General features: G+C 34.8%; 3 protein-coding genes across 5 annotated transcripts; all 3 read left to right on the forward strand.

Moving 5' to 3' along the window:
• The first annotated feature begins 731 nt into the window (after positions 1–731).
• On the forward strand, positions 732–2,007 carry LOC123316327 (histone H3.3A). Its single transcript, XM_044902344.1, has 3 exons — positions 732–839; positions 1,179–1,468; positions 1,608–2,007. Exons 2-3 carry the CDS (start codon positions 1,187–1,189, stop codon positions 1,734–1,736), a joined length of 411 nt encoding a protein of 136 aa, XP_044758279.1. The 5' UTR covers positions 732–839; positions 1,179–1,186; the 3' UTR covers positions 1,737–2,007.
• A 400-nt stretch (positions 2,008–2,407) lies between these two features.
• On the forward strand, positions 2,408–7,260 carry LOC123316326 (RING finger protein unkempt). Of its 2 annotated transcripts, none has more exons than XM_044902341.1 (9): positions 2,408–2,557; positions 2,660–2,869; positions 3,183–3,469; positions 3,529–3,664; positions 3,722–3,924; positions 3,975–4,090; positions 4,163–4,337; positions 4,455–4,553; positions 4,613–7,260. In XM_044902341.1, the coding sequence occupies exons 1-9, from the start codon at positions 2,478–2,480 to the stop codon at positions 5,488–5,490; spliced, it is 2,184 nt and encodes a 727-aa protein (XP_044758276.1). In that variant the 5' UTR covers positions 2,408–2,477; the 3' UTR covers positions 5,491–7,260. The 2 variants fall into 2 exon arrangements, with proteins under 2 accessions (XP_044758276.1, XP_044758278.1); XM_044902343.1 differs by having other exon boundaries at positions 3,978–4,090.
• Positions 7,261–7,846: 586 nt separating this feature from the next.
• Positions 7,847–11,840, forward strand: LOC123316631 (ribonuclease Z, mitochondrial). Of its 2 annotated transcripts, none has more exons than XM_044902808.1 (13): positions 7,847–8,225; positions 8,298–8,484; positions 8,593–8,775; positions 8,831–8,984; positions 9,218–9,478; positions 9,538–9,682; positions 9,750–9,918; positions 10,012–10,118; positions 10,398–10,610; positions 10,688–11,000; positions 11,082–11,271; positions 11,368–11,591; positions 11,653–11,840. In XM_044902808.1, exons 1-13 carry the CDS (start codon positions 7,960–7,962, stop codon positions 11,818–11,820), a joined length of 2,580 nt encoding a protein of 859 aa, XP_044758743.1. In that variant the 5' UTR covers positions 7,847–7,959; the 3' UTR covers positions 11,821–11,840. The 2 variants fall into 2 exon arrangements, with proteins under 2 accessions (XP_044758743.1, XP_044758744.1); XM_044902809.1 differs by having other exon boundaries at positions 8,831–8,918.
• Positions 11,841–12,185: the final 345 nt, after the last annotated feature.

The raw sequence follows: 12,185 nt of genomic DNA on the forward strand, positions 1-12,185 counted from the left end.
ACAAACCCTGTTAGACCTAGCATATGTATACAATTATACATATTCGATTTGTACTCTCTATTTTTAATTATTTTCAGTGTGATATTTTTTATAACAAAAAGCTTTAAGGTACTGTTTATAGAGGATGACTTCAAGATTAAATGTTTTTATAGATAGAAATAACTTATACTGATCCAATATAAATGATATACCGAAATTGATTAAGTTTGTGTAGCTATGTAATAAAACTCATTTATTGATAGAATATATGTGATTTAAATGATTTGGCAAACTAAAATTGTAAACAAAATTAGTTAGGGCTTGCAAGAATTATTGAAATAAATTGAATGTGACTGTTGCATTCAATGTAATAACATCGTTCAAGATATATAGATCCTAACGTTCTCGAATATTTGTAGTTATTAATAGTGATGAAATATTGAATTTGTACATTGAATTATCGAAAATTATCATTTGAAAAAATATATTCTGCTTCTTTAGAGAAATATGGATGATGGTTTCTGTCTTTTTTTGATCCTTTACGAGCGCGAAGGTAGGCAGTCTAATTACGAAACCGAAAAGACTGATAACTTACTTGATTCGTCATTTCACTTCCAATATAGACTGTTTTGGACCTTCAGCTTCAGTTCATCTGTAAAAAAAATTTGAATTGAAAGAAATATGAGGAAGGTCAAGTATTCGAAAAAAAAAGAGTAACATATTTCTGTGGACCAATAGTTGGTAGGGGGGGAAATTGATATTCTGTCAGAGAACTCTGTGACAATTTCACATCAGTCGAAAAAGTGCGTCAGTGTGCATCAGTGAAAGGAAGGTTTTGATTTTGTTCGAATAAAATTTAGGTAAGTTTATGATGAAATATCGATCTTCTCTGTCTCATTACGTTACATTTATCACGAACATAAGTTTTTGTGAATTTCAATCTTTTTGTCCAACCGTTAGAAAAATGTTGGTAATAAATATTTATTTCTAGTTTGAACCGCCATTTTGTATAGAGCATTATTTGTACCAATTGTTTTGGTGTTGTTTATTGACAATCTTCTAACTTGTTTTTCATTATACGATTTTGCTCTATCGTACAATTTTTCATCCCACTTTGACTAGTATTGTTGTTTGAATTATACCTTATTTATGAGACAATCTCATTTGGCGGGAAATTAATTATTTATGGATCTCGTTAGATACAAACATGGCTCGTACCAAGCAGACAGCTCGTAAATCTACTGGAGGTAAAGCACCAAGAAAACAGTTAGCCACAAAGGCGGCAAGAAAATCAGCGCCATCAACTGGTGGAGTGAAAAAACCTCATAGATACCGTCCAGGTACAGTCGCCCTTCGTGAAATCAGAAGATACCAAAAATCGACTGAATTGCTCATCAGAAAACTGCCATTCCAACGTTTAGTGAGAGAAATCGCCCAAGATTTCAAAACCGATTTACGTTTCCAGTCTGCCGCTATTGGTGCCCTTCAAGTAAGTTTTTTTTTTAACTAGAATTCACCCCCTGAAAATTGCTCATTTCATTCCCCATATCCTTAACAATGGTTTTGAATCAATTATTCTCCTGCCATGACCTAATTACTGAATTAAGTTCTTCATTTTTTTGTTATAGGAAGCCAGCGAAGCCTACTTGGTAGGTTTGTTTGAAGACACGAATTTGTGTGCTATCCATGCCAAACGTGTGACCATTATGCCCAAGGACATCCAACTTGCCCGTAGAATCCGTGGTGAAAGAGCATAAGAATATTTGTTTATACAATCGTATTATTATATGTTTCTTTATGTTTGGAGATATCCTGTCATTCCTGACGATACAAAATTTCATCGTAACGTTGAACTATTCATAATATTCATTGAATAATATTTAAGAAGAATGGTGTTCAAATTAACAATACTTTTGTACTGACGGGATTATTGAATAAATGTTCTTAGTTTATTAAGATTTAATAGTTTAATTTTGTGTATTTAGACATGTAGTACATATCTTAATAAAAATCCTTAATTTAAGTTAATAATTATTGAATTATTAGAAAAGTACCTCTCCAGTCAGGGTTTGATGAAGTGCTCTAGCAGGGGGTATCTTACTTTATAACAAGAGTGCATCATGTGTAATGAAATGAATTCAAAAATCTAAGAAAATTGCTTCAACTTATGCATCACTTAAGAAGTGCTTGAAACCAGATGATAATGAAAGGAAGCAATTAAACCGCAATTCAGATACTTTCACTTCCGTTCGTTTTTAGATATCTAATTCATAGGGGGGAAAAAAATGTGAAATGGCTTGCCGATTCTCTCTTCGTTCAGAAAAACGAACAATCGCAATGGATCGATTTTCCTATCAAAAATTACAATGGGAAAAATGCATCTACAATCAAAACACCAACGTCCTTGAAAAATAAAAAATTCTTCTGCTCTGCACAGATCACGTGAGAGCGGATTAATTTTTTATTGGCTCTTAACGAGCGTGCCCTGCGCCGAAGAAATGCGCGTCAGTAAATACAAAATGCCGTCAGAGTCTAAGCCTTTGTTGACAGCTCAGACAGAAAAGCCAAATCATTATTCGTAAGTAACTTTAGAACGCTTTAAACTATCTCAGTGATGTTTCTTGAGAGATTTCCTACATTTCCATGTGCAATACATGATTCTGTATGTGATGTTTTTCAGCTATTTGAAGGAATTCCGCGTAGAGCAATGTACGCTTTTCTTACAACACAAATGTACACAACACAGACCATTCACCTGTTTTCACTGGCATTTTATGAACCAAAGAAGGCGACGTCCTGTAAGACGTAGAGATGGAACCTTTAATTATAGTGCAGACAATTACTGCACAAAGTATGATGAAACTACTGGCATTTGTCCTGATGGAGACGAGTATGTTTAACTTTTTTTTTGTTGATTGAATGTCAATTTCAACAGTTGTGGGTGTGACATTTTTGTGGCGCAATTTCAAATATAGCGTTATATTTCCTATAATTTTTTTAGAATATTCTTATTTGAATCAAACTGAACTTATTTACTCAAAATGTCAAATATCACTAGAGTGATTGAAGTTTGACATCTTAATATTTTGTTTTTTATAACCTTATAACATTTTGGGAAAAGGAAATGTCAACACTGCTTATTGTAGATTACATTGTATTATGATGATAGGTGGAGCCTAATGATTCATATTTATCATTTTTAGCTGCCCGTTCCTTCATCGTACAGCTGGTGATACAGAGCGGAGGTATCATCTTCGATATTATAAAACATGCATGTGTGTACATGATACGGATTCAAGAGGATATTGTGTAAAGAACGGACTACATTGTGCCTTTGCACATGGAAGTCACGATCATCGACCACCGGTTTATGATATCAAAGAGATTTCTGCTTTGGAGGCCGCCGAAGCTGAAGGTACTGGCTCTTCTAATGGACCAAATGCCCTAGACAAGGAAAGAAACCTTATGAATGAAGATCCAAAATGGCAAGGTACTCGACAACGATCTTTTCCCCAATTCATAGCCCCATCATTATTGTTGATATTACAGATACAAACTATGTTTTGTCCAATTACAAAACTGAGCCATGTAAAAGACCACCTAGATTATGCAGGCAGGGGTATGCTTGTCCTCAGTATCACAATAATAAGGACAAAAGGAGAAGTCCTCGGAAATTCAAATACAGGTAAGTCCATGAATGAAACCGATTCTTGGGTTACTTAGGCACCGTAATTTGTTTCAGATCGACGCCATGTCCCAACGTGAAGCATGGAGAAGAATGGGGTGAACCCAGCAATTGTGATGCTGGGGATATGTGTCCTTATTGTCATACAAGAACAGAGCAACAATTTCATCCGGAGATCTATAAAAGTACCAAGTGTAACGACGTACAACAGTCGGGATATTGTCCCAGAGGAGTGTTCTGTGCATTTGCTCATGTTGAACGTGAGTTGAGGATGAAAATTTTTGTGTGTTTCTGAATATGTTTTTTTCAGAAGAATTAGGCGTTTCAAGAGAGACCACAGATCAAGGAACTAATTTAGCGGAAATTTTATCGAATGCTCTGCCACCAGGCCTCGACCGGAATAAAGAGAAGAATAGCGACAGTTCGGTAAGTGTTTATGGATATATTTGAGTGTTAGAACATTCAACTGAATCTGTTTTTCATTTTTTTTTTTTCTAGAATGGTAGTAGTGAAGTAAGCGAGTCAGCTTCGACTTCATCACTGGGTTCGAACAGTTCACATAGCAAAGCACCAGGCGCCCAATTAGCTCATAAATCGGTACCTTTTCATAGGCATCCTATAGGATTAGAATTGAATAACAAATTGGTTGCCTTAGATAAAGACCATACCTTAGGTGAGTCATGTGACAAATTTTTTTTGAAAACTTCTTAGATTTAGGTGAATTTATTGAAATCGCCTTGAACTTGAGGGGGTGATGAGTTATCTAGGGTTGAAAAATATCGATTTTCAGATAATCTAGAGCGGGAGCAGAGGAAACAAACATTATACTTCACATATTCTGGTTTAGGAACAAATTTTTACAGCAATGATACAGTGGAAAGTGTCGTTGGTAAGTAGCACCGTTGTGTAGAACGAAGACTGAAAAATGAGAGCCTTGAATTTTCGCAGGAAACGCGTTGGACGAACTGAATTTAGAAGACTCCCTCAATTTGTCAGGAGCTTTAGATCGCGATAACGACTCCCCGTCGGTTTCAAATTCAATATCAGTCGGCCTTGCCACGGCCGTTCTTGGCAGTTCGGCACCGGTAAATATCCCTGGGGCCAATCGCTCGGGTCTGGGAGGGTTCAGTCCGAACAGCAGCCCCTTGCAGCACCTGCAATCCAGCTTTCTTCCGAGCCGTTTCGCTCAGCAGGATCCCATCGATTTCCTGAACCACTCTGGGATCCAGCTGAGCAGCAGCGCGTCGAAGATGAACTATTGCAACGTTTTCGACTTCGGGGCCAGGAGTATTTCGCCGAACTCCAGGAATCACAACAACTTCAGCATGTCGCCGAGCTTGAACAGTCAGAGCATGTCGAACTTCGAGATCGCTCGGCTCAAGGAGGATCTGAGCAACACCAAGCTGCAGCTGTCGCAGTGGGAGGAGAGGCTGGGACAGGCGAGGACCGCCTGCGAGGCGTGGCAGAGAGAGGCGGAGGATTCCGCAAGAAAATTAAAGGACACCCTGACCGACTATAACAATCTGAAACAGGAGTACGAGATTTTACAAGGGGGACCCCATCTCCGTAGCATAGGCAAGTTATCGGAACTCAGCAAGTTGTCGCTGGGCGATCTTAAAAAGATCCACGCTCAACTTAAGGGGGATCTGGATGAGGTCGAAAAAGTATTATATAGGGAAACCGCGTCTAAGTGCATGGTTTGCGAAGAGAGGAATAGAACTGTTACTTTAAATTGCAACCATTTCGTTTTATGTAGTGTGTGCGCGCTTACACAGAGCGAATGCCCCTATTGTCAGACCCCAATAGACCTGACGAATAACATGTGAACAGACTTCAATTAGGCTTACATATGAAAACGTGCTTTCAAACTTATCGTTTAAAGACATCTATCAGACGCTTTAAATCGATCGGAAGTTTGGCAGCATGATCTTTCATATGTAATTAACAAATTTAATTAAAAATAATTGGATATATTATAAATATACTTATATATATACATATTTAGGTTTACTAGGATTTTCATATTACGTTACAATTTTTCCTGTAGTAATTTAACAAATTGTTTTTTCGGTATTCTAAAACATCACATGTACCTTTTTGATCGTTACGAAACTTATTGACTGCATCAAAATCGTTTTGAACCGTACTGAAAGTTTTTTCGCCCCCACAACGTCATTTTATTTTTTGTGTAGTTTAGTTTTGACCCGTCTATTCAGAATAAATATGATTTTTAATTGTGCATCAAACTGATCAATAACATTTGAATGAATAATGTATCATGCTTTTTACAATAGAAACGTTGGTTTTCTTGTAATGTCGATTCTTACTCAACTGAATTGATTTGCAGTATGTTGCTCTACGTGTAATCCTTTGAATTCGACTCAAAATTTATTATTCGATGTTGTGAATCCATTAACCTGCCGTTAGATTTTAATGTTTGATATTTTATTCGTTTTCTTTTTTTAACGTTCGGAAATTATACAAGTGAAATGGTTTTCAGTTAACTGCGAAAAAGATTGGATTTTTGCTGGTAATAAAGGGCGTTTCAATATGATAAAATGTGATCATTATCTAGCATATCACATTTACATTAAAAAAAAATCACAATTAATTCTATTACTACCAAAAGTACAAAATTTTGATGACTTACTTTACAACTCTACTTCTACGAAGTAGGAATTGATAATTTAAAGTTAGCTTTTACGAGTGGATTGATCACTAGATCTCAACATTACTTTTAAAAAACTTTCATTATATATAGCAATAAAGGACTAAAACGTAAGACTACATTTGTATGGTTAAGAACGAAAAAACCTGATAATATAGATTCACATTTTAACAATTGACTGATATTGAGCATTATCTATATTTACCATATCATTTTTAAGATCGTATAATTATCAGTAAGACTGGATTTTGGACAAAGATTTGATACGTCTTAACTTTTCGCCACTAATGAGATAATCAATTTTGTAACGAAACTCACCGTTTCAGCCCGAGGTTGAATTTAATCTGATATATAAGTATTAATAGAAAAATTAGTTTGATTTGTTCTAGGAATATCTGCTGATATTGTGTTTTGTCAATATTATGCCCGTTATTTCTGTATCGTATTAAAATTTTTATCTTAGTGTATGTCTTCTCTTTTTTTGTTCAAAGTTTCCGGAGGTTAATGGTTTCACTTTGAAAGATTTTTACACTATATGAAATGAATTATATATTAAATAGGTAGGAGATTTTATGAATTAAAGTAGTGGGCCTATAGTTGATATATGTTATAGGATTTAGACATTTTAAGGAGCTAAGAAAGTCATGACGCCTAAAATTGATGAAGAAATCGAGAAAATCTGAAGGAAATAATGTGCCAACTAGAAATCTCATTCGAAAAGAAACTCAAACTCTGTTCTGTAACAACTGACATAATATTGTGAAAGTTGTGATTTTTTCAGCTCCGAAAAATTAGAATTGTGAAATTGTCTCACTATCTACTTGTCCATCGCATAAAATATGCATTGATTGTATTTTAAAGTTTGTTTTTAATTTCTGATTGTGAAGATTGTGTATTTTGAAATAATGGAAATAGAGATTTAAATTCATTTCATTCTATTCATTATAGTAAATTCTGAGATTATGTCCGAGAAGGAAGAAACTAGAAAGATAATTCAATAACATGTTTTCAGTGTTGATTTCAGATATACATTCCGAGTGAGTCTTCATTCTCTTCTGACTAGTAATAACGATAGCTTTATATTATTCTAACAATTTTACTACTGGAAAATTTTATCGATAGTACCTACTTTCAGATTTAATCGAGTGAAATTTTTTCAAGTATAGGCATGAAATAGTCCATATGAAAAAATATTTTCGTATGAACAGTACAAAGAAAGATTTTGGTATTTTATGGAATACTGTGAATAACTATATAGAATTTTTATTAGCTTATGTCATGTATGAAATATTTCAATGTGATTGAATTTTAGAATAAAAATATAATTGCTTTAACTACATTTATTTTTGAAATAACTCCACCTCGGATTTTCAGACAGAAATTCATATCATATGAATTCACAAATCCAACAGGATTGTAAATAATAGAAAAGAAAAAAATAAAACGAAAATTTCTACCAGATTCCTGTTTTAAATCGAAAGCAGGCCCTGCACATGTCTGAAAGTAGAAAGAAGAGGAGTTCAAAAATTTGAGGTTAATGTCAATTATCAGAAATACAAAATGAGTAAATAAGTTTTCTTATTTCCTAACAATTCAAAATTTCGAACATAGCAACTCTCGCAGCTACATGTTTCCGTTCCGTCTGAAGATTTCCTCCAGAAATGTAAATTTTTTCTTGTATAGAAGAATTTCGAAGAACCCAAATTTCAACAATAAGGAATCTCATTTCATCATGCCCAAAAATCGACAGCATTTGAAGGAAGCCCAAAGACAATGGATGAAGAATAAGGAAAAATCTACAAAATACGTGCCTGGTAAAGTGGCACTACAAGTATTAGGTACAGGAGCAAAAGGGGCCCCCAAATGTCTATATATTTTCTCGGACCAGACAAGGTAATATTGCAGGAATTCAATCTCATCTATCGAATGGCGAAAATAAAAGCTGTGGCTAAATAAACATTCCAGGTATCTTTTCAATTGTGGTGAAGGCACTCAAAGATTAGCTCACGAGTTGAAACTGAAGCTCTCGAAGTTAGAACATATCTTTATAACTAATCCAGTATGGCAAAACATTGGTGGTTTACCCGGAATAAGTTTGACCATGCAAGATGTTGGAGTACCAGTTGTAAATATTCATGGTCCTTCAGGAATTGTAAGTAAGATTGGGATAAAATCGGAAGCATGTGTAGAAAACTCTAGATTATTGAACCACAAAGTTTATTTGGTAGTCATTATAGTGCTTGTTATTTTTTTGTTTCAGCAAGAGATGTTCGATGCTGCTAAGAAATTTGTCGTGTTGAAAAATTTAAAAATTTCAGTAAAAGAATCTAGATCTATGGATTATTTTGAGGATAATGTTCTCAAAGTACAATATATAGAATTGAGAAGAGATCGACATGATGATTCAAAGATCACAAATGAAAAAACTTCTACCTCAAGTCAGGTAAGTTGATTCATACCATAAATTCTCAGTTGTTAATTTATAATTCATGTTATAGGTTGGAGAAGATATTTTGTATAAACGAGAGAGAAGGTCGAGAAGCATAAGTTCCTCTATAATGGATGAAAATAGTAACTCTTCTTCAGGTAAATCATCAAGTAGGAGAAGACGGAGAAAGAGTAGACGAAATAAATTCCGATCCTTAAGTTTAGGTAACCCAACCCTATCTATCCCCTTCCTTAGTATTCTATATCATTCCTTTTTCCTGATGAATTGTTGTGTGGATATCCTATCCTGAAACGATCCTGTAGTTTTGATATTTGCTGATATAACCTCAACTGTCAGTACCACTGATGGTTTGACAGAAACAGTTAGGTTAAAACCATAGACTGGCTGCAAAAATGGTTTAGCAGCGGAAGTATAAAATATTGAAATGATGTTTCAGACAGCTCTTCGAGTTCGACCAGTGATAAATACAAAAATTTGGAGGGAAAAACGAAAGATATGGGTACTGTGATGTGTTACATTTGTCGATTGCAAGCCAAACCCGGTGCATTGTCTTTGGAAAAATGTGTGACACTAGGGGTACCACCTGGGCCACTTTTGGGAAAGCTAAAAGCGGGTCAAGAAGTGGTTCTGGAAAATGGTAAAGTGATCAAACCAGAAGAAGTTTGTGATCCTGATGATCCCGGCCCCGTATTCATCGGTTTGTTGTGCTTCATCTTAAATTGTTGTTTTTTTATTAATGATTATCTTTAATTTTAGTTGTTGATTGTCCTTCGGAGGATTTTCTTCCATCGTTGGTGAATAACGAGGAACTGAAGAAATATCAACGGTTAGCTGAAAGTGACGATGATGCTTGTTTGACAGTTATTCATTTCACTTCCAAGGAAATTATGGAAGATTCAAGGTATGATAAAGTACCACTCAATTTGTGATTATTTCTTCATTCTGCAATATTCTGTTTTTGTTTACAGGTATGAATCTTGGATGGAATCGTTCCTTCCAAGTGCTAAACATGTGATAATAAATGAAACGAATACTTGCATGGGAAGTGCGGCAGTTCATAGGGTACAGTACAAGTTGAATATTGTCCACCCGGAAATATTTCCTTTATTAGGGGACAATGGAACTCAATTGGAGGAAGTGAGGAAATTCTCTAATTCGACTTTTCTTATTCATCTTGATATTTTTGTGTCTAAATATTTCTCCAATGTTATTTTTACTTAATCGTTTCAGCTGGAGGGACAATCTGAGTTGAAAAATGGTGTAAATAAATTTTATAATAGGATTCAAGCTAATACTTTAACGGGAATACAATTACGACCTAGGAAAGGGTTGTACAAGTGAGTAATAACAAAATGTCTGAAAAAATAATTCACTCCAAAAGGTGGAGAAAAAAATTTCGACAGTAGATTTTACTTGTATTTTCAATTTTGTCCACAACCATTGAATGAAATAAACATAATCTATGTGTTTTCTTGAGCACTAAGACATTTTGCACTGGTCTTCCAAACTTTATGGTCACAACCACAGAGATACAGTTGTCTATGGTTGGGAACACCACTGACTAACTTGGATAATCACCATCATAGTATGCTCATTGAATAAAATACTATTTTCAGGTCAGAGGAAGTGAAACTCAAGCCAAAGGAATATATAGAAGAAACCCTCAGTGTAGACGGCGTACCAACTGCCCTACAAGATTTGAATGCTAAACTGCAAACGGCTGTGAAAAAAGTTTTCCCTACGGATTACCCAAGAATATTATTTTTAGGCACCGGCTCTTGTATACCCAACAAAACAAGAAATACCAGCGGAATTCTCTTGGAAATCGGGTGAGTAACTGAACTTTTTTTTTCATTAACGCTTAATTATCATTTTTTGTTCATCGTTCATTGTTTTTTCATTCAAGGAATAACCAAAACATATTGATAGATTGTGGGGAAGGAACTTACGGACAAATTGTGAGATTTTATGGGAGGTCCAAAAGTGACGAGGTGTTGGCCAATATCAATGCAATTTATGTGTCGCACATACACGCTGATCATCACATAGGGATCATAGGAATTCTACAAGGCAGAAAGGCTGCCTTGAAAAGTTTGAACAGAGAACATAAACCTGTGAAATTATTTGCGCCTGTTCAGCTATATCCGTGGCTGACCTTCTACGATAGATATTTAGAAGATATTCAAAGCGAATATAAGTATATATCGAATTCCGAATTGGTATGTACGATAGGTTGGTGAAAATCTAAACAAATCACTGCAAAAAAAAAATATATCACTCACCGAAGTTTTATTTTTCAGTTACACACAGGACATCAGCTAGATAGAGAAAACTATGATGAATTGATCAAAAGTTTGAATTTACAGGATATAAATACGTGTCTAGTAAGACATTGTCCAAACGCTTTTGGTGTTTCATTCGTTCTCGACAATGGTTTTAAACTGACGTATTCTGGTGATACGATGCCTTGCGAAGAGCTGGTTCTGTTAGGTATGAAGTTTTCAGAATATGAATCAAAAATGTTTATTTTAAATTCTGCATCATGTTGAAGATGAATAAATATTCAATCTCTCCTTTAATTTTAAGGTTCAGAAAGCGATTTGCTGATTCACGAAGCTACAATGGAGGACGATCTAGAGCATGAAGCTAAAATGAAGATGCATTCCACGACCACTGAGGCAATAATGGTTGGAAAAAGGATGAAAGCGAAATACATCCTTTTGACACATTTCAGTCAAAGATATTCCAAGTTGCCAATTTTCAATGAAAACTTCGCTGAAAATGTTGGCATTGCTTTTGATAATATGAAAGTGAGTGCTTACCGTTTTAGCTTCAAATCTTTTTCATTGATGTGGGATTGTTCTTTTCCAGGTTAGAATAGATGATCTTCCTTTATTGCCACATTTCAATCCAGTTTTGAAGACAATGTTCGTTGAACATTATGACGAAATGGAACTGAAAGCTGTGAAACGACATCTTAGACAAGAAAAACAAAATGAATTGTTAGACGACAAACGAAAAATAAGAAAGACCCAGTAATAAAATAATTTTATTAACAATTACATTTTCATTTCGAAGATCTGAGTAGAGAAAGGCCATCCTAAAACTCCTGTCTCATCAAAAAGAAATCAGTTATTTAAATGAAGTCTTAGAACGTATTTGAATTTTCAAATATGTCAAAAAATGACCGAGACTGTCAAAATTATGGAATCGTTAAGGTTATTTTGCAATCACAGATTTACATTTCAGATTGTCAAATGTAACGACGCCTTTAGTTGGGTAGATCTTATGCGACGGTTTTGACCATAGATTAAATTAAAATATAGATGGATCACTCTGACAAGTGGCGCCACCTATTGTTATGGTTCACTAAGCACAAAAATTATTTTAAATTTGATCGTTAG

Source organism: Coccinella septempunctata, chromosome 7 (assembly GCF_907165205.1).
Source record: "Coccinella septempunctata chromosome 7, icCocSept1.1, whole genome shotgun sequence".
Lineage (NCBI taxonomy): Eukaryota > Metazoa > Arthropoda > Insecta > Coleoptera > Coccinellidae > Coccinella > Coccinella septempunctata.